Source organism: Xiphophorus couchianus, chromosome 9 (assembly GCF_001444195.1).
Source record: "Xiphophorus couchianus chromosome 9, X_couchianus-1.0, whole genome shotgun sequence".
NCBI lineage: Eukaryota > Metazoa > Chordata > Actinopteri > Cyprinodontiformes > Poeciliidae > Xiphophorus > Xiphophorus couchianus.
Window position 1 is genome coordinate 11,942,235 of NC_040236.1, and position 23,118 is coordinate 11,965,352.

Below are 23,118 nucleotides of genomic sequence, written 5' to 3' on the forward strand. Positions count from 1 at the left end.
TGTAAAATCCAAGACGTTCAGAGATATGTGTGTGTATATATACATATATATATATATTTTATTTATTTTTTTATTTAAAAGCAGAAGGGAATTTGTGAAGGCTGTTCCTCTTTGCTGACGTAGAAAGGTCACCACCGGAAGAAGGTTGCATGCACGGTATTCAAGATGGCGGCCCCCTTATGTCAGTGTTACCAGGTGAGAGTTTGGGACGCTGTTAATGCTCCAGATTTGAAGAAAAATGACAAAAGAGGGGGATTGTATTTTTGAATAGTTTCGTATATATAGTAGATTTTGGACGGCATGACTTGGTTTAACTCAGCCGTTCAATGTAGCATAAGCTAGCTGTGTTAGCTCTTATCGACCGAATCTCTTGTCATTTGGACGTGGAATTATATTTATTAAAATGTTCCTACATGTGCATGCCATACCTAACACCCTGTTTTATTATGTCACATTTTCTTAAAAGGTGACATTCTCCATATTTTTCCGAGTTCATGAATGACTTTACTTTGACTTATCAGTCTACTAAAGTTTAATGTCTGTGTTCAGATATGTTTAAGAAGAGGTTTGGTTGCCTTCCCTTCCTCTTACCTGCTGCTACCGAACAGAACCAATGTTTACAGGATATGTGGGCTCCCATCAAGATCCTCACAGGTACCAGAACCTCATGTGACGTTTTCTGAACTGAGCAACTGCACTTGATATACTGCATTTTGAGTATTACCACTTGCACTTTTGAATATCCTAAAGTTTTGTTTTTCAGAAAGTGAAAGTCATGTGTTATATTGGTACAGACAGAATAAAACACTTTGAAGCCTTTATGTCTTGCAATGTTGATGGTTAGAACTTACAGATAAACATGAGATAATTAAAAACATTTCAAGTAGAAATGTCATAGCCTACCTCTAAACAGTGTAGCCACAATGAAGATCCCAGCAAGATGTTGGTGTAATCAAAGCCCAAACCTAAATTAAAAAAGCATAAAACACATTAAGTTCTGAATGTTAGATTTAGGTTGGGACTTGGATTATGCCACTACAAACATGCTTCCACACACAGTTTATTTGCAACAGAATTTAAAAATTCTTTTCTTTTCTCTACGAAGTATGCACTATGTTTTGTTGATGAAGCTCATAAAAACCCTAAAATATACTTCATTATTTGTGGTTGTAACTTGACAAAATGTGAAAAACTTTAAGGGGCATGAATGGTTTCTCTAAGGCATTATTTTTTCTTTTTTTAAAATGCTCTTAAACATAGTTTAAATTTATTTTGTTGTGCCTCAGCCTCCTCTTCTTCAGGTGCGGTATATGTCAGGAGAGAAAGGCGGAGGGAGAAAAGGTTTCTTGGGGGAGTTTTTGGATAACCTCAAGCAGGAACTGAACAAAAACAAAGAAATGAAAGAAAACATCAAGAAGTTTCGGGAAGAGGCCAAAAAACTTGAAGAGTCAGATGCACTGAAACAAGCTCGGAGGAAATATGTTAGTATCTCTACCCAAACAAAATCATTCCCCCTTGCGTCATCTTGGCCTCTATTGTCTTTTGACTGTTCGTCCTCTCCACTTTCTTTTCCAAGAAAACCATAGAATCAGAAACGGCGAAGACCTCGGAGGTTCTGAAGAAGAAGTTTGGAACCATTTCTGAGACCGTTAAAGAGGTAAATGTGAAATGACTCTAACCATGTTGTAGCCTCTGTTTTAACTGACATGAGTTGCTGTAGACTCTTGAAATGTGTTTACTTATTTGTGTGGATGTTAAGGGGCTGGAAGAGGTCAGTCGTACAGAAATTGGTAAGAAAATCAAGGAGGGAATGGAAGAAGCAGCAAAAACAGCAAAGACTTCTGCAGAAACGGTCTCCAAGAGCGGAGAGATACTGGGGAAGACGGGTGCGTTCAGAGCAATATCCCAGGTATGTACTTAACTGAGCCTAAGTCATGTTACTTTATGTTCATTTCTTTCTGTTTACTTTTCTATAAATTAAATAAATCAAGCATGATTTGTGTTATACTGAGAATGAGACTTGTGAGTGTTACAGGTGTTATTCCTGAATTTGTTGTAGAGCGTGGAGAGTGTGAAAAAGGAGATCGGTGACCTTGGCCAAACGGGACCTTACAGACCGCCAGCCCGACTCCGAAAGAGGACAGAGTTCTCGTCCAAAGGACCCGGGGAAGACGGAAAGGTCTTCGAAGCCAACGAGTACGTGAGTGCCCATTGAGTCCTCTGATACCAAGAGGGAGGAATACCCCTTAAAGTTAGGAATATGAAGTTCCACTCATTTAGGAGTTTTTATCAGGCTTGGCAGTTTGCAGAGTAAAGACAGGTAACTCTGTAGCTTAGATTACTATTTATCATTTATTTGATGTGGTGATTGCCTTTTCCACTCTTACTCAAAATGTGTCACAAAGATATTTGAGTTGAATGCATGGTCTAAAGCTTTCATTTCGGTCTTCTTTAGGGAAGCTACAGGTGTGGTGTTGCACAAAGACTCAAAATGGTACCAGCAATGGAAAGACTTCAAAGACAACAACGTGGTCTTTAATAGTAAGGAATAATCATCTTAAGTATCTCACTACGTCTCTGCTGTTGTAATTGTTTCCCCAACTGTTGTTCTTTCAGCTTAATTCTTTTCTATTATGCCAAAAATAGTAATATTTTGTCAAGGAAGAGAGCTAATAATTAGCAAAACATCACCAGAATAGCTTGCAAAATAGTTATACTGTTGCCATATTTATGCAACACATTTTACTCAGAGTTCCACTTCAGATTTGACTGTAGATAAAATATCCTGTGTGGTGTAAGTACAACAAAGAGTTGCAAGTATGTCCTTTTGTATGTCATGCATTGAAGTTTTTCAGAAGCAAGTGTTTTGTCAGTCATTTTGTCTCACATTCCCACCCAAAAGAGTTTATTTCTAACATTGAACATAACCCAAGAGTTCTGTATATAAACTTGAGATTATTAAAATCTATAGTGCTGCAATGTTTTTCAGTTTCTCTTCTGTGCTCAACTCCCAACCTCTCTTTTTTCCATTGTTGTCTACAGGGTTCTTTGAGATGAAAATGAAGTACGATGAGAGTGACAACGTCATCATTAGAGCTTCCCGTGCCGTCACTGACAAGATGACAGACATCATAGGTACGAATAGTCTGGAGATGCAGATATCGGACGTGAAGATCTAATCAGAATGTTTTTGTTATTATTTCATTTAATAGTAGCAATTCTACTATTTTTTTAATAGACAATTTTTTTGTGCCTTTTTGTTTAGGTGGTATGTTTTCAAAGACAGAAATGTCAGAGGTTTTAACTGAGATCTTGAAGGTGGATCCATCTTTTGACAAGGATTCCTTCCTGAAGCAATGTGAACAAGATATCATCCCAAATATTCTCGAGGTATGTTGAACAAAAGCGCAGCTCTGTTGTTTCTGTCAGGAGGTTTATTTGGGGGGAGATCGTATTAAAGACGTTTAATACGATCTTTCATCATCTAATCCTTCCATAGTCTTTTCATTTTCCATATTTAATGCCTGACAGTTAATAAATTAATGTTGAAATTTTTTATCTATGTCTTAAGTGAAAGAAAAATTGAATTCAACATCTGTAAAAAGAGCTTGTAAAAGTATGGATTTTTGAAAACAAAGAACTTCAAACATGTCTAAACACTGTGTGTTTTGTTGTTATACAGGCGATGATCAGAGGGGAGCTGGAGGTCCTGAAGGACTGGTGTTATGAAGCGGTGAGGACATCAGGTTGGAGGTCTTCTGGGGCAGTTACCAAAGACTATTAGGAAATACTTAATCATTGGACCAACATCTACTGAGAATGTGCAACTCCTACAAAAATGTGTTTTAAGAATGTTGTTTATCATCTATTTCTTTGTCCCTGGGTTTACAGACATACAGCCAGCTTGCTCATCCTATTCAGCAAGCCAAAGCTATGGGACTTCAATTCCACTCTAAGATTCTGGATATAGACAATATAGACGTAAGTTCCTCAAGACCTGATTCTTCCAGATTAACATTCAGTCACAGGTAATCGGTACTCTGAAACATACTGGTTGTTCATTTAAATATTCTGTAATAAACTCAGCAAGTGGTGATTAAATTCAGTTTATTCCCGTTTTGATAATTTATGCTGTAGGAAATGTTTAGTTACAGTTTGTGACTTTTAGCCACCATAGACTTGGCTGTAGGCTGCAGAAAGACTGTAAATAAATGCAGAAACATATAGATTATAGCCGATGAGATCATTCACCACTTCTGCTAAACATATTAACAGATCCATGGGGGTTTTATGATGCCAATAAAACATCTGTGTTGTTTATTACTTCATAGCAATAGATTAATGTCTGTCTACATGTCTAGTGTTTTCTAGAAAACTTAACATTGCTGAATTTGGCCATTACTTCAAAAATTCATTCAGGGAGTTTAGTTCCGATTTTTTTTATTGTGCATATAAGATTTGGCTTTAGACTTTGCTTCTAAATGACCTCCATTTGAGGAGGGTAACAGCAGGAGCAAATAACAGTAACAGGGATATATACATTTACATTAATACCCAGCCCTCATACACATACATTGGCCCATTCCACAGGACTTTGGTTGCACAAGAACTTATTTATCTTATTTCCCATTTGCACCTTGCTAATGCATATTGCACTTTCTTTCTACTTACAGTACAGACCAAAAGTTTGGACACAACTGTGTGTCCAAACCTTTGGTCTGTATTGAGTACAGACCAAACTCAATACTCTGTATTGAGTACAGACCAAAAACTGTATTGAGTACAGACCAAAAGTTTGGACACACAGTTGTGTCCAAACTTTTGGTCTGTACTGTATGTATTTATGTCTCATTAATTTTTTATGTATGCTCTACATGCCTCTTTTAGTGGGAGGGATAAATAAAGTATTTTGAGTTGAAATAGAAACCTAGGATGACATTATGTATTTGTCATCCTAGTAAACAAATACATTTGTTTACTAGGATTACTACACAGTCTGAAGATGAATAGAGTTTAGTTTAAGTATTTTCCAGGCCTGAATGGAAAAATGTTTTCATTTTTACTCTTTAATCTTTATTTCTTGCTAGCAGCCTCCATATTTAAATCTTGACCAGTTCATATTGATTTTTTAAAATTATTTTAAAAAAAGTTCATAAAACACTTGAATCTATTTGCTGAAGATGCACAAATCCGTTCACTGTGCCTGTGAATACATTTCTGGGCTGATAGTGAAAGAACAACCATGGCCCCTGGTCATTGATATGGATTATTTTAAACCTTCTGTAATTTATGTTTTCTGCTTCATCTTATGTTTTATCCTGTCCTTCTCCAGCTGGCCATGGGAAAGATGATGGAACAGGGTCCAGTTCTGATTATAACTTTCCAGGCTCAGTTGGTGATGGTGATTCGAAACACTAAGGGAGAGGTGGTGGAGGGAGACCCTGTAAGTGAAACAACCAAACAGAAACATTGACTGCTAAGATCATTGTTATGGATTTTTTCCCCCTATTACTGTTATGTGATCAAATGTTTCCCAATTACGGAAGAATTTCACAGAAAAAACAGATTTTTCTGATGTGAAAAAATATCAAAACACAATATTGGGTTTAAATGAAGCTGGAGACACTACATGCTTTTTAACTTCAACATCCATTTGGGAACATCAGCATCAGTCTGCTCTAGATTCAAAAACCCAGAGTCTGCAAGTATGTGAGAAAAACAGACTTCATTCAAACTTGTTCAAATAAACATATTTAAATGTGAAATGACTTAAAAAAAAGATAGCTGTTGAAATAAATCAGTCAATTTACATATTAAACCTAAAGGATAAATGAAATATTTTTTCACATGGAATAAACCTTTTTACTGCACATTTCAGTATTTTGCAGATCTGGACAAATACATCCTTGTTGTCTTTACATTTTAGTGTGTTCTTACTTTTTCTTACTTTGTGCCTTGTTTACTTTTTCTTTCAAAATGTTTTTTTTTTTGCATATCCAATTTGACATGTTTGCAGGTTCCATTATTCAACATCTGATCTCTGAAGTTCATTGTGAAAATTTCTTTGCATAATTTTTTTAAATGGTCATAAAATACTCTGAAATGTTTGTGCGGAGGTTGGCAGCAGCAACCTTCTGCCTGTGAATGGACATTCTTCCTTCCTTAGAAATCCTGAGAAGGCAAATCTCTAATTATCAATGTGAAACTGAGTTTCTTTCCATATAAAAGCTTTAAATTGACTGTTTTAATAAGTTTTCTTTTCTGGAAACTTATAGGAGCAGATGTTCCATAGTAAAATATGTTACTTTTTGTTTCAGGATAAAGTGCTCAGGATGATGTACGTGTGGGCTCTGTGTCGAGACCAGGAAGAGCTAAATCCATATGCTGCCTGGAGACTACTGGACATCTCCGCCTCAAGTACTGAGCAGATCCTCTAGGACTCCTTGATATGCACAAAACGCACCAACCCAGGAACAGAACATCTTGTACCCGAACAGGTCCAGGAGCACCCTGGCGAGACGAGAGAGAGGGGAAGACCTATAGGAATCAGCCGATATGGCATGGGCATTTCAACACAACAACACTGTGGCGTAGTGTTACTAACCACTGTAGGTGCCTCTCTGTGTCATATTTTCTTTCTTTTTTACTGTAGTTTTTTTGGGTTAAACCAGTTTTGTTTTGTTTTTTTCTTTGAATGCCTGAGTTGTTTGTGATTGTTCCTCTGGCTCACAGTAGAGGGCAGCAGACCACCAAAAACATTCACCTGAAGTAATTTTCTGTTGCATGAAGATGGCTCACATTCCTTCCCGTTCCAAAGAATAGTAAATTTATTAACTAAGATTCATCTTCTCTATTATGACTGGTAAGACACCACGGGAATGCAGGTATTTTTTGCCAATCTGATCGAGATCAGGTTGGTTTCTTTAAGGCTGCCCCTCGTCTGCAATCAGGCCATCATGTTTTTTTTCTCTTCCTCTGATTTGTTGTCATATGTTGCCATAGCCAATCAGAGCTCAGATGTCCTTATTCTTATTCTCATTTGTATGAACATTTTGCAATATAATTGTCAAGCTGTCAGCAAGTCTATATTTATTATGGTAAAAATAAAATGACTATTTTTTTTTCCAAAATAACACACATTTTTGGAGCTTCTAACATTCAAATGGGTCTGTTTTTTTCTTTTTTAGCAAACAACTTTTAAAAGTCATCATCTAGCGAGATTTTATTTATGGCTCTAATATTTTGTTTGAGGAAAATGTCATTTTCTTTTTAAGTGAAATGGTGCTGCCTTTGTGCAGTGAGGTGTACGTCAAGCCCCTTAGCTGCAGCAGGATGCTTTGATGCCGTTTTTTTTTTTTTTTTCAGAGGGTGGGTTATTTGTAGGGTCAGAATCTATTCATCTTAGGTTTGACATGTCCTCAGCATACTGCCAGCTTAAGGTCTCAACAACAATAGATTGTGCCATGCTGCAGTTCCTTTCTAGCTGCATATTCCTCAACCTTCAGTGCTGCTAAAGGTTATAAGTGTACGTGTGTTTAGTTTAGAGTGACATGTGGATGCTGTATCTACCAGAGCCATGTGGCTCTGTGAATAATTAGCAGGCCAACACTTCTTTCATGGATGTGAAAAACACCAAAAATGGAGCCATAAGATTTTTGTCTGTGAACTTTTGAAAAATTAATATATATACAGTACAGACCAAATGTTTGGACACACCTTCTAATTCAATGAGTTTCCTTTATTTTCATGACTATTGACATTGTAGATTCACACTGAAGGCATCAAAACTATGAATAATACATGTGGAAATATGCACTAAACAAAAAAGTGTAAAACAACTGAAAATACCCCTTATATTCTAGTTTCTTCAAAGTAGCAACCTTTTGCTGTGATTACTGCTTTGCACACACTCTGCATTTTCTTGATGAGCTTCAGGAGGTAGTCACCTGAAATGGTTTTCACTTCATAGGTGTGCCCTGTCAGGTTAATAAGTGGGATTTCTTGCCTTATAAATAGTCATGAAAATAAAGAAAACCCATTGAATTAGAAGGTGTGTCCAAACTTTTGGTCTGTGCTGTAAATATAAATATATATATATATAACAATATGAAAAATACCGTTTCAGCTTGAAGAAAAGTCATTATAAACACGACTTGCCATTTAAAAAAGCACAAATATGCTTTTTTAAATGGCAGTCAAGGTAATGAGAACATTAATTACAGTAGTAGCCTAGAGGTCCAAGGTAACTTAAGTAGCTTCATAAATCCACAGCTCGGGCTGAAACATGGTGGGTGTGTCATGGTGTGTGGAGGATCTTCCTCTTAGAGGAGAGAGAAACTGAGTCAGATACAAGGCAATACTTAAAGAAAACCTGCTAGAGAAGGATTGTTTTTCAGGAGGTCGACAATCACCAACAAGACTCTAAAAGTGCGAAATTTTGTTTGAGATTATAACCCAGTAACAGTCTAAATAAAACTAATAAATGGACAAGAATTTCATTGTTTAGGTCTGTCACGTCAAAAGACTTGTAGCTGTCATTGTAGCCAAAGTTCATTCACAAATAAAAATGCATGTGGCACTTTTTAAATTTTTAGTTGAAAAAATGTTGAAAACCCTGAAACCTTTTTACTTTTTATGGTCTATCATATGAAATCCCAATTTGTAACTGTTATATAAACAAGTTTTAGGGGTATTAATGCATTTTCAAGACTGTACATCATTTTGTACTTTTTTTCACAAGCGGGTGAACCATCTCAGCCATGTATGACTTGCCTGTCCTTATTGTTTGACTAGAAGATAACTGGATTTCTTCAGGGTGCTTTAGCTCTCACTGGACTAAATATACTTTTGGAATAACGTGTAAAACAAAGAATGATATCTTGTGTTATTTTAGGACATTTGGGATTCACAAATTGCATAGTTTTCACCATTAAGAATCCCACTTCTTCAAAATAAGATTTTAAAGGTTATTTTGATTGTAGGTGACAGATCAAATGAACTGAAACGAGTTTAACTGCAGTTTTCCTAATTAACATTTTTGATAAATGTGTAAATGTTCTCATGATGACACCTTGGCAGAACTAGACTGACATTTAATCGTTAACTTGGACATGTGTGTTTTTTTCTGGACAGACAAATTGATTATACACCTTGAGGTTGAAGGTGATGGGTAGTTCAAAAGCAAATGGCTGCAGTTCTGCTGTGTACCTGCATTTGTTCATGTAGACCAGCACCTCCATGTTTCCAGCGCTGTCCTGGATGATGAATACTGACTCCTGCAGGGCTGTGCTGAGGCTGCAGCTTCCAGCTGAAGCACTCATCGCTCATCGTCCAATCTTGATGCACGCTCACATTCCTTCTGCTATTTAAACGGGCATTTAGCAAGGCCTGCTCTGCACAGTTCAGACCTTTAAACTGGTGGGTAACATACTGACCAAGACAAGACAAAGTTTGATTCTTGCGCGTATTTCTTTTCATTTTATCAGTACTATGATGTACTAAACTTTATGCTATAGTTTAGTACATCAGTAGTGCATAATTCTTGGTTGGAATGATGTGTTCAGGGTTGTGTACATTACATATAATACTTACCTATAATATTTTGAAATTCAATTCAGTTTTGGTTTCATTTGACGACAACAACTTCTCCCTCATCCCTGTTGTAACCTCCAGGAGGAGCATGTATGTACTGCTAAATGTGCTAATGACAGAGAAACAACTTACCTTTCCAAGAAATCCATTTAGCCTCTGTCATCGGTGACTGTGCTAACTACATTGAGCATTTATAGTGTCCTTTGTTGTGGCGAACTAGCTGTAATGCAGCAGAGAGGAAGGGCATAGGTGTGAGTGGTATGTACATGAGGGTCTGGCTCTGATAGGTTGTTTTTGACTGGGAGCGGTGCGTTTCTACAAAAGGAAATAGTACCACTTGGAGGACTAGAAGGGGCTTGATCTTTTCACATTATAATCTTATGACATAATGATAACCAAGTATGTAAACATTAAAGAAAATTACATCTGAACTGAGATTTATAAATTACACATAGCTGGACAGTATTTAGTAATTAAATGACCTCTTAGGTCACTGGATTTTATTTAGTTGGCGTTAGATGACTAGTAAAAGATTAGTTTTCTTGCTACTTCATAATGATGATGATCTACTGCTTTGCTTTGATGTGTCACATACAATCAACATGACAAAAAGCAAAACGGTTCACGAGTTGTGGACATTTTGCAAGGCTTTGGATGCATGAGGATTCAGGAGTGTGTTGCAGTATTGTAACACGAAGTCAATGGAAATGTTGGACACAGTCTTGGACAAAGAGCACTCTACCATGTCTTTCTCTGAAGTAAACAGAAACTTGAGAAAGTGGTGCTGGGTCAAAGAAGTCAAACAACTAGGACAGAAGTGTCACAAACACTCACTGCCTTGATATGTGAGTGTTGACATTCCACTGTGGCTTCTTAGCTTAGTAGCCCCAATGAAACTTACTAACTGAGTGACACATCAAAATGCTATTTAGAAATGCAAATTCGTCTCTATTTCTTTGAGAAATTAGAAATGACATCTTAAAAAAACCCAAAAAACTAGTACACAGATACATTACCTCACTTTGGTGGTAATTTCTCCAGTATTCTCAGTTTAAGCTGTATGCGCTGCAAGGATAACATTTTCCAAGATGTTGAGTGTTTTTCACCTGCCTGCCATCCCTTTTTCCAGCATCCGCTCCACTTCCCTCCTTCTCTGTCATCTGTCTGATGCCCCATTAACTATGCTGTCCTTGAGCTCCCCTGACACCAGTTCTCCTTTAGGGCGATTTAACCAGCATTGTTCTTTTCTCTAATCCCTGCTCCATCCAATTATCTGTTTTAATAGATTTTCTGCTGAGATCAAACTACGCAGGTTACATGTACTGCGTCATTTTTATTCTCTCTGATCATTTACGCATCCCACAGCAACATAACAGCTACAGCTGCAAGCAGTTAATTCTTCTGTCAGGAAAAAGAAAAAAAGTTTGATGGTTTGATGAATTTACGTGGATTTAATGCAATGTGACATTGTTCTCGCTTGATAGTAGAAGTGAGTGCAGCAACACTCACATCTCTGATGTGTTTGATTTTAAAAAGAGCCCAGATAAGGGTTTATGTACGAGGTGATGAATCTGACCCAGATTCACTGTTGCACTGGGACACGGTGCCGACACGACAGTTCAGAGGTACAGAAGGAACTGCAAACATGCACATAAGTGCAGCCAGTCAAGCTTCAGTAAAGAGGTACGGTCAGGAGGATGTCCAGATGAGGCTGCTGCAACATTATTTGATCAAAGGACACTTTAATCAAAGTATTCATATTCATTTTGCAGGATTCAAAATAAGAATAAAGAGTTTATTTAAAATAATTTGTTAGCTACTGTTGTTTTATTAGTCGGGATATGAACAACAATGAGCTCAGATAGAGGAACCATTAAGTTCCACTAATTTGGATTCCAGAAAGGGAACCTGATTTGTAAAATGGTGATCAATATTTGGAAGTGCACAGTGTGTATTTTGTTTTCATTCCTTGCTGTTACTTTACTTTTTTTTTTTTTTGCTAGAACCCAATTCATACCAAAATACATCAAGAGTTTGTCCATTGTTACTGAAACTTATTTGTTGCATCTTATCTGTTAACTATGTATTTTTTATTTTCTCACTACATAGTACTGACTGTTTATTGTGTAATCCTAAACATCTGTCAAAAACGTTTTTACGATTCTTTCTAAATTCAAAAGAAATCTGAACTTTGTTTACTGTGTGCTGTGGAGACGTTTGTGCACTTCATTGCTGACTTGACTGTCCACACCTAATTATTGTGATTAGTTGTGGACGGTACGTCTCCAGATGTTTCAGCTAATTTGTCCCTCCTCAGCTACGTCTGCAGGACATATTATTACAGTATCTCGGGTAGCATCAGTTTAGGACAGTTCAGTGGAAGATCTTCAAAGCTTTTGTTTGGGTATATTGCCTCAAACTAAAATTACAATTCACCTTTGAAAGGTTATCTTTTCATCTTTTCATAAAGCTGGTCTTGTTATTGCAATTCTAGCAGTGTTTGGGATCTAATATCAGGTCACAGACCCTTCGTGAAAGTTAGCAGTCAATATGTTCTTATCATATTTTCATATGTTGCTCTGGACCCCTGAGATGAAACAATGGTATCAAATTTTGGACTTGTGTTGTGAAAATACTTCAGCTTTATTGAGCATGTGCTCAGTGTGAAAGAGTGAGACAAAGCGACAAAGCAAAAGAGAAATTGGACTGACAGGTAGACAGGCAATATTTGTTTAGTATTGGTAATGAATGTGAAAGCAAGATGATTCAATTTATTTAGGACTGGGTGAGCTCTGATGTTCAGCACAGAATCGGTTCCTCCGGCCTGCTGGGTGCAGCGGACGTGCCAGAACTCCCACAACCAACATTACAGCGTAAATGTGGGAAGATGACTCTCACCGAGTCAACGCAGCAGGCACAGCTTTGTGTTCCTGCATGCAGTATCACTAATAAATGCTTTCAGGCAGGATCACACTCTCTGCTGGGCTGCTGAGGTCATCAAGCAGAAAGATTTTATTACACATGCTTTTCATTTGATGTGATGTGCAGTGCAATTCTTGCTTCATTTTGTTTTCCCCTTATTTTGTGAGTTTTAGTTTATTGTTCTGCTGCTTGCAGCCTCAGAGAAGTAACAACGTTTATTGTTCAAAACTATTTCCTTTATAAAAATGGTATACATTTTTATATTGCAGATGGAATTGCTTTCTATTTTGCCACTGTCACTTCAAAATTGATCTAAATGAAATTGCCTTTTGGAAAGAAAACATAACTCTCAGGGAAAACTCATTTTATTGTTCTGTTGCTGGTTTGTAACCCACAGTTAAGGCCAAAATTATTCAGTCTCCAGTTTTTGATTTAAAATGGTTTTTATTCAATTAAGAAGTTTGTTTCTTGACAGTAAATGAGACAATAGTTTATCTGTTTTTAAATGTTATTTTAAATGTACTGGCATTAGATGAACCAGACTCTTCTCATAATGGCTGACCAAATCTTTGAGTAAAAGATCTTCACCACTGCAACCTGAAATAATTTCTAACACAAAGCATTATTCTGAGAAGTTATTTCCCTTTTTGTCTTCTAGTTGTCTTAGATTAGGTAATGTGTGGTTTTAGTTACTACAGGATGCAAAAAAATTATTTTCATTTTTGTATGTGTTGTAAGTAAAACAGATTCATTTATCTGTCAGTCTGTCCGTGCTTCTCCCTGGGACTCTCTCCATTTCATTCAGGGGTATCCCAAGTCATTCACAGACTAAAAGAGATCAATTGTTCATCCACCTTATTCTGGATCCATATTTCCCGAATCCCTGAGAAGGAAGGTAATAAGAAGGCGCCATGATAAGAAGCCTGAAATGATTCAAATGAGTCCTTTTGATACAAAGGAGCAGCAGTTAGTATCTCATTAGTTCAGTCATGTATAACATATTTTGAGCATAAGAAGGTTGAAATGTCGATAATCAGAAAAATTTGATTTTTTATTTCCTTTTCTTTGGCTATGCTCTTTTTCGCAACGGTAGACTGGAGTCGTTCCTGAACCAGTGAATTTCATCCCACACCCTTCATACCAACAGGACTGCATTGTAAGTAAAATGCAAATATGAGCCTTTTTCTGAGAAATTGGACCAAGCTGGCAATCTATATGACAGGTGGAAATCTTTCTGTCTTAATCTGTCTCTTGAGTTTGCCTATTGAGACAAACATTGTAGACAAACTATTGAGTTTGTTGGATTTGGGAGTTCTGTGACACTAAGGTAAGAATGAAATTCAAAACCATATTTCTCAAGTAACATCTTTTTAATCTATATCTTTAGGATGCTTTTATTCCTGAGAGTACAAAGAGTTACTTTGTTGGATTATTTACAGGTTTTAGTTCTGTATACTCATGTCACAATTGGTAAAAGGGGTTTTTTCCATTTTGCTCCTTTTACATGCAACAAGCAGCAGATAAACTAGAAAATGTCATAACTAGTTTCATTGATTGCCTTTAGTTCCAAATCACTAGTAATAGAAGTATTTTTTTATCTGATTCAAGTTCATGCACTTGTATTTAGTAATCCACTTGTAAAATTTTAAAATGGACTTTTAATTTCACTGTCATTATTTTTCTTAGTGTTTTATTTATATTTGTAAATTGTTACCCTATGTTATCCTGATTTTTTAAAACAGCATCTGACTAAAAAGAGGCAGACAAAATGATAAAGAAAAACATTTAATATTATTCTTTAATTCTTCTTTTTTACAGTTTTCCATTTTGAAAAATCTCCATCCATTACCTAGTTTCAGTTTCAATTCTATTATCACCTCCCTACAATCCACCCCTTTCCTCCTCTCAGCTTCTTTCTAAATCGAATCCTCTGTCCGCCCAGGACATCATCAGCAAGTCCACTCTAATTGCAAGGAGCAGATTCTTTAGAGATTCTGCTGAGAGGAGGAAAAACAATGGCTGCAAATGCTATTTCTATTGATCAGCCAGCGTCTCTGTCCTCCATCCTTCCCTCCGGCCGTGTTGAGTGTTTCTGTTCAGAAATGTGAGGTTTCTTAAGATTTAGAGGCTTGGGTGCTCATATCAACCTCTGAAGGGAAAAAAAAGTATAAATTTTATAGCAGGGCAGGAAAATGTGACCTTAAATGCAGGCGGCTCCTCTGAAAAGGTACGTTGGAAGTTCAAAGGTTGTCTGGAAAAGCATCAAGCAGGGCCATTAGTGTCATACTTACACAGTGCAGACAACCCAAAAGTCTGAAGAAATGTATCACTTCAAGGAATCAGCGTGAGTAGCCTGTGTGTTGGACCTTTGAGGGCAAAGCCAGAGTATATCATAACTAAAGAGCGTGTTGGCAGGGGATACATCAACACATAATGGGAAGCCTAGAAGAGCTCAGCAAAACAAAGTAACTCATTTTTAGTACAGCATACACTGAGTCATGTCTTTTACTTTATACCCTTAATGTTGGCCAGTGGGCAGTGTCAGATTGCATCACTTCAATCTGCAGATGACTGATTCAGATCAGGGTCAGAGGTTAAAGGATAGCAGGGTAGAGCTACAGGCGCTGCCCTGTCTGCACTTACTGACATCCAAAGTCAGTCTGAGTCTGGATAAAGGGGTATAACTTTTACTTTATTCCCTGAATGAGGTTCTGAATAAATAATCACAAACAGGCAGACACTGCACTATTTAGGTGACGTTTGAATTTGTCAAGAATATATATTTATGGGTGTCAGAATAAAGGGATCTGAATACTGTACACATGTATGCCACATTTTTTTAAATTTCATTTGGAAAACATTTTGAATACCACTTATTAATTTTTCTATTTCTTCACAACATGCATTGCTTTTTGTGGCTCTTTCACATAAAATCCTAATAAAATGCACCAAAGTATTTGATGATCACTTTGATTCTTTCAGTTCTTTGATCATTCAAGGCATTGCTTTCTTTACTTAGTGATACTTTATGCATTCTTATGCATTCCTGCAGTTATAATTTCCACCAGTAGGACTTGTTTCTATTCCTAATGGATTTTGACTTATGCTTAGTTTTTTGGTGTTCAGATTAAAGGTTTTGACATCATCACCAATCTACCAGGTTAAATGTTGATGTTCAGTCATCTTTTATTGCTACAATAGAAATTTTAAGGTCTGCATATCACTTCAAGGTTAATAAAAAGAGAAAGATATCAAAAGTTTGGATAATTTTAAGTCTGCTGGTCGGAGCAGTTCAACGTATTCGACTTGCAGAAACAGCAATCACCAAACAGCAAATGTCTGCTCATTAAGGATTATTGCTCACTTATGTGTGGATTTAGGAAATGGATGACCTGCGATAAGACAAGGTTCAGCACTGCTAATTAGTCCACGCCCACTCTTTTTCAAAATGGGATTTTGAAATTAACTTTAATTACACAGTCCATTGATTAAACTTTTACGATCATCTCACTCAACTTCACAACATAAGTCACACTAATATACGTTTATGTTCCCAAGTCTGAAGCATTCTCCCCCAGCCTTCCGTGACAAATAACACCAGTGTCAGGCTGACATATTTAATCCACCACACTATTCTCATGAGGATCTGCCACAGGCTAATCATGCATCAAAGAATAATTGCAGTCATTTAAAAGTAATGCGTGAATGGTGTTTGATTATCATTGTCCCAGCAGTCCGCTATTTCCCAGCGATCCACATCCTTCAGACTAAAGTCTGCTTATTGCTTATGAATGTTCACACCACTTACGGATAAGAACCATTTCTTTATGAGTTTCCTTTACAAGGAAACCCGTGTTTTCTTATTCAGGAGCTGAAGGTTATGTCATTTTGGCTATAAGCCAAAATGTTCAAAAGACCGAGAAACTCACCAAAGCAGTGATTTGATCTCAAAGTCACCAAATGTTGTTATACTTTATTCAGAGTTACAGCTGCTCCCATAATGTGCTCACACTACTATAAAATGCCAAGTTTTTTCTAATATGAAGAGGTGGGACTTTTTCAGTGTTACATGTTGTACGTTGACGTCCACAGTACTCTTTCAGGCATCTTGTTTAATTTTCTGTGATATTACACATGTTTTATAATCATTTTTTTTCATGTGTTGCCTTAAAATACACACACGAGTGTGGCTCCAATTAACTTAAATCAAATGCCATAATCAGCCAAGACTTTCCCAAGGAATTATGTTTGTATAAATTATGAATTAAAAAATAAGTAACGATTCTAAATGTCTTTACACAGAAAATATGTAAAATAATTGCAAGTCAGATGGTGTGTAAAACTGTGTCTTTATATACAACATACATAGCTTCCATTGTGTCCTCTTGTGAGTATTAAACCTTTTGAGGTTAGTTTTAGACCATACTCAGTATTATTTTATTGGTGATAAAAAAAATTGATGTTCTAAAAATAAATCTAGAGAAGAAACTACAGTATATATAAGATAAATTATGTGAATTTGGCCTCTCAACAAAAATGCTTAACAATCCAGCCAAAAATGCTTAATGCCATTTTACAGTCTGTTTTTCCTACAACCTCCTCATTTAAATCAACTGTTTAGACATTTTTCCCCATTTTTCGATCTCCTCACTGGACATATTTCCATTCTATCTGTTTCCATCATAGCAGCCATCTATCTCCACAAAAGGCCAGTCATGTGGCCTGAACGATGCAGGAGCAGCCTGCGGCTCCCTAAATGGCATGCCACAGAGTTGGTGTTCACTTTGGAGTGACGGATCGTCCCGCCCGGCCTGGTGGAATAAATAGAGGCATTAGCAGCTCTACGACTGGCCCACGCTGCTGCCGAGGCTTACTGGTCTGTGAGCTGTGCAGTACGGCAGCTTCCTGGGTGCACCCACAGTGTGATGAACGGCTTATATTCCTCCATAAACCATATTAAAGTCAGATCACATGATGAATACCAGGCGGAAGACTGGAGGGAAGGAAAAGATGGAGGCAGGAGGACGGAAGTTCAGGAAGTAGGAGAGCGAGCTTATGATAAAATATGGAAAAGAGAGGAAATTAAATCCAAGACAAAAATATCAAAGCCGCTCCCCTTCTTGCTTCTCTACATCCCCCATTTTCAGGTGACTGATGAAAAGAGCAGAGGCACTTCTGAATTTTTAATGAATCCCCTTTGGGCCTCAATTTATCGTCTGGTCTTTGTGTGGCTTGTAGTCTGGGCAGAAAGGTTCCTGTGCATTTGCTTCACTTCACCCAGCTCAGGTGTTCTCCCAAAGGCAGCCTTCACTTTTTGCTATGATCCGTCCATCCCTGAGTGACAATCTGTCATAACACAGGCTGTGTTTGCTCTGAAAACTCTACTGGAAACTCTAAGCAGGTTCAAGCTATTAGCAGAACACAGAAATGTACGCCACTTGTGTTTAAGTGTCTTAAGTTATTTGCTTGGAGAACCAGGAAATACAAATCTAACTTAGTCCAAATAAAGTAACTACATCTTGTTTTATTTCTTATGTTCCAACTTTTCACCGGGTTTGAAAACTATTTAAAACTAACCACAACAGTATTAAACTACACACCAATAATAATAATAATAATAATAATAATAATAATAATAATAATAATAATAATAGATGTAGTATTTATAACAGTAATTACAATTGTCAGTATTGTTCTATGTTCTATGTAGAAATCTACATAGAACAATTTTAGAAATCCTAAAAACTCAAGTACGGTACATACAGAACCTTGAAGTAAAGGGTGTTTATGTTGATTCTTTATCCCTGATGACTTTATGAAAAAACTTGCGTTTTCTCATATACCTTCTTTTTAAACTCCACTGTTCTCAGCTGAAGATGCATTTTCAGTACCAGCTACATTTGCTACACAGGAAAAATATTCTGTGTAGCAAATATACAGTATATATATATATATATATATATATATATATATATATATATATATATATATATATATATATATATATATATATATATATATATATAAACAAAATGTACAGTTAAGTACAAATTGGTGTGAATCTGCTTGCTTTGACTGCCTGTCACTTAGTTGCTGTTGCTGTTTATTGTTCCCCATTGTGGCACAATGAAGTAGATTTCTATTCTATTCTATTGTACTCATTGCTTTGCACTCAGATAGGCTTATTATAGCATTTCTTTAGAAAAAAAAAGGAAACCTTAAACCAAGGTTATTTATTGAAGGTTGACTTCCTGGTGGTTAGTTTCATTATTTCTTTTCTACAGAGTAGAATAAGTCACTTCCGTCCTCTTACTTTCGTAATGATTAATATTGCCCACACAGAGAGTCATCAGGATGAAATGTAACTCGCGTGGCTGCGAGGTTGTGTGGCCTTGGAGATAGGAAATTAAATCAGAGGTAAAATTCTCCACCAAGCACATTCAGGTGTGAAGATTATTAAACAACCAATCTCTATATCTGCTAGATAAGCTAAGCAATCTCAGTTTGCTGCAGGGGGCAGGCCTCCAGTCCTCCACTAAATTATTTTCCAAAGCCAACTTTAACTTGTGCAGGAAATGTATATGCCTCACACTTGCACATGATCCATGTTCTATTTTCATGTTTCCATTAATTATGCTTTCACTTTAATGCTCTTGTTTGCATATTTGGGTAATTTTTGTGAACTGGGGTGATTTCGACTAAGCAGAACAATTTCTTAGCTGTATGGTCATATTGTGCATCTCCAAGCATGACTGATTAATATTTAGGTTTAAAAATGTCTAAACAATGGAGCATTTTTGACATATATTTTCATTCCTACACGAATCTTTTATAATGTTTAACACAAACTACAGAAATGTGTACTCTATCCTGGCTATATTCTGTTCCAATATAGCCAGGGGTAGAAACTTGTACTTTTTATTATCATTGACAACCAACGATGCTTATTTGTGCAAAAAATGTTATAAACACATATGAAACACATTTAAAATAGAGCTTATAAAAGTGCAGCATTTGACTTTGTGTTTTCAAATAAAGTTCAAAATAGATTTAATTTTTATTTGTAGTTTCTGTTCTAATAAACATGAATAAAAACTATGAATCTAATTTCCTTTGGACAACCAACTTCATTCAGCCTGTATATATTAAGACAGGGCAGCTGAGGTTCACATCCTCTGTTAGAATATTGGCTGTTCAATTCTCAACTTCCAGTGAATTTCCTTATTCTGGGTGAGAACGTCTTGTTTAATAAAACAACCAATAAGTTAATACATTTATTGGAGGAAGTCTGATTCAGACTTCCAAATGATTAGTCACTGTTTTGCTGTGATAACTTCAGGGATCATGATTTTTCCCCTGAATATGAACATTTCTGTCCCCTTCCTGGTGAGTCTCTATTGAACCTCAAAGGCTTTGTCCTAAAATGACTCCAGTACAAATGAACCAATCTAACGTAGACTTTAGGTTCTTAAGGAACAATGGTCACAAATATTAAGTCAAATGCTGATAGATTTATGAAATAAAGAACACATGCATAAATTATGGATTTCATAATTACCTCAGACAAAATGTGGTTAGATATTATTAATTGTTAATCCCCTTTCATAGAAATTTCCCTTCCCATTAACTGCCCGTCAACCTCAGTCAATTAATCTGAGATTTTACTGCATTGATGATGCATTCAGGTTCCCAGCATCTTAAACACTGAGCAGTGAGCAGTTAATGCAGTTTGGGTCAATGTTTTCCAGAAATCCTGTTCTCAAGTTCTTTGTTTGGGGAAGTTTTCTAACCTCTAAAAACAGTCAGACAGAGTTTGGGGATCAGCAGTTAGCCATACAAAGTGCTAAGTGTCCCCTTGCTTTAATTTAATTCAGTCCTTCTCTCCCACCCTCCCAGTTCTTTCCTCTTGTTATCAGAGAAGTAAAATCATCCCATGTGTTGCAGGACAAGATTATTTTCGCAGTCTATATCATGAGTGTGATTAAAGCTTTAATTTTCAATGCATGAAATTGTCGCTGCTTTAAGTTTGGGAGGAATACTGGCCTGAAAGCTCAGATATTGTCAGGATCTGTGTTTTTCTGTGTTTATTTAGAGTTTTCTGTGTCTTTGAGTCTCCATGTTGTCCTGTCTCCCCCTTGATTGTTCCCAGGTGTTTCTCGTTCTGTGATTACCCTCTGTGTATTTAATGCCACCTGTGTGTCTGCGTCTTTGTCTGGTCCTTGTCTAATGTGCACTCAGTCCTTCGTGTGTCCAGTCATGCTGCCTGTGTTTTTGGACTGTTTGGATTTTGTCCATTAAATCACCATTATACATCTACCTGGGTCCATCTGCGTCTGCCTCACCACCTCACCACCGCAATTCATGACAGATATAAGCTTTTCAAGAAACCTTTAGCAAAAGCACACTTTCTCACTCTCTGTGCCAGTTGTTTATTGCTTTATACATAATTAAAACTCTTATGAATACGGAATCTAATCTTCCAAATGTTTTTTTTGTTGTTTTTTTTACCAAGGTCGGTATTTGAGAGAATGGGCCATTAAAAGCCAATTTTCCAAATGTGCTTTCAGGAATGAATTGAAAGCAACAGGCAGCTTCCAGGGGAACTCAGTCTGATTATTGTATGTTTACTATTCCTGTTCCTATTTTAGGAGTAATGCTGCACAGTCTTGTTTTGAATTTTCAACATTATCACATTTTTTAAAAATGTCTACAAAAATGCCCAAAACAAAAAGGAAAATGCTGTTGCCTTGCAACAGGAAGGTCTTGGAATCAAATCCTGGCTTGGAGTTTGTTCTCCATCTGCAGATTTGGGTTCTCTCCAGGTGCTCTGGATTGGGGGCTGAGGGGGTTGTTTTCCAGTAAATACAGTATTTCTAATATGTATTAAAAGGTTAAATTGCAATTAATGTGATCCTGCAACCTACTCTTTATGCATCTTCATGACTTTGTTAATGAACTGAAGTTAAGAATTTATATCAAGAGGATGAACGAATGTAAAATGAAACTATTTACTATATCTGAGCTGCTTGGTTATTACAACACAGGATGGTTACTAGTCCAAAGGTGTTTTATTAACCAACTATGGTCAACCTGATAAATCCATGTAAAGATGAGTCAACTAAACGGTATAACAGTATATTCTGTAGGGTAACTACTTGTAAACAAACAATAATTTAGCAGGTTGTTTTTTCTACATGCAAAACTGATTTTCAAAATAATAAAAAGAAAGGAATGTTTTAATACCATTACAATTTTTATATGTTTTATTTTGGGACCAATTACAATAATGGTTGATTTTCTGCTTTAAATAAAAAGCGACTAACTTGTGTTGAACATTTTTCTTTTATTACTGTGATACTGTGGTATTTCCACTCAACAATGTCATACTGGGAGAATGTCACACCGGATCATTCCCACTAGTTAATGTGTCAAGCACCGTGGACACACACAAAGCGTAAGAGAGAAAAGAGAGAGAGAAACCTTGACTCTACCTTGTCAGATGCTTTAGAGTAATTAAACAGGAACAGAATATCAAATGGTCCATGAAGAGTGGATCAGCGAGGAGGAGCTTGTGGTGGTGCTGTTTATGCATGTGCGTTTGTGTGTGTCCGACTCCACATTGTTGGCTCTGGGACAATCCAGGGTGAAGTTGTGAAGCTGCATGATGAATGTCGCTCCATAACAAGGGCTGAAGGGGAACGATTAAACCATGTCCACCAATCGCCTCCTGTGGAGCCTGAAGGAAACAACCAGGGAAACACAAGCTTGGCTCTCAGCAGCCCTGACAGCAGAGGACACACACAGATGCACACATGCTGGTTATTTTCACATACATGCTTTGTAACAGTTTTCTTTACCTATATATTTACAACCCAAATGAAAACATTGTAAAATGATGCTACAGATGATGAAGGATGCAAAACTTGTTGAAATTCCATGTTGATCGGCAGATGCCCACTCCCTTTCAAGTTTGTAATTCATGTTCATGACTTAGTGTGAAATGTGCTGAAAAATAAGTTTTGCTTTAGCCATTGAAGCATTATTTCTGAATTTAGTTTATATTCATAAAATTATGTTCAAGCGAAAAGTAGGTAAACCCCTATTGTAGCTTAATTTAAAAGCAAAGCAGCATTTTCAGTTAATAACATTTACAGTATGTAGCCAAAATCCATATTGTAAAACCAGACATGCACATGCAGCGTAGCACAGCCCACAGTGTCTCAGGGCTCTCTGGAGGTCAAATAGCTACAAAGAAGCTTTGATTCCCTGCAGTTTTAATGACTTTGAGAGACCATGTTCACTTTTCTTTTTATTCCAGTAAATTATTGTGATGATCCTTGTGCTGCTGTGCAGCGCAGGAGGGATTACTGCCACGAGGGACATTAGGCCTTGAGGAGCAGGAGGAGGACATTTTTAACTATGGTATTAAATTGTCCAACATCCAGTGCAAAATGCAGTGAGATAGGATTTGTCCCCTTATAGATTTCTGCTGTTTTTGTCACACCTATATATTTCAGATTTTTGTATCATTGAAGAATGATTTGAGGACATTCAAAATGCAGTTTTTAAACTGATTAACTAAACCAACCTTTTGTTGAAAAGTAT

General features: G+C 36.8%; 1 protein-coding gene across 1 annotated transcript; it reads left to right on the forward strand.

The window, feature by feature from the left end:
• Positions 1-99: 99 nt before the first annotated feature.
• Positions 100-7,157, forward strand: timm44 (translocase of inner mitochondrial membrane 44 homolog (yeast)). Its single transcript, XM_028027543.1, has 13 exons — positions 100-195; positions 550-654; positions 1,287-1,481; positions 1,577-1,657; positions 1,760-1,909; positions 2,060-2,196; positions 2,456-2,541; positions 3,043-3,135; positions 3,266-3,390; positions 3,683-3,733; positions 3,892-3,981; positions 5,333-5,443; positions 6,318-7,157. Exons 1-13 carry the CDS (start codon positions 166-168, stop codon positions 6,435-6,437), a joined length of 1,374 nt encoding a protein of 457 aa, XP_027883344.1. The 5' UTR covers positions 100-165; the 3' UTR covers positions 6,438-7,157.
• Positions 7,158-23,118: the final 15,961 nt, after the last annotated feature.

Coding starts and splice junctions, on each gene's coding strand:
- timm44 (XM_028027543.1), top strand. CDS start 166: ATGGCGGCCCCCTTATGTCAGTGTTACCAG. Junction 2,197..2,455: donor AAGGTCTTCGAAGCCAACGA/GTACGTGAGTGC, acceptor GGTCTTCTTTAG/GGAAGCTACAGGTGTGGTGT. Junction 3,734..3,891: donor AGGACTGGTGTTATGAAGCG/GTGAGGACATCA, acceptor CTGGGTTTACAG/ACATACAGCCAGCTTGCTCA.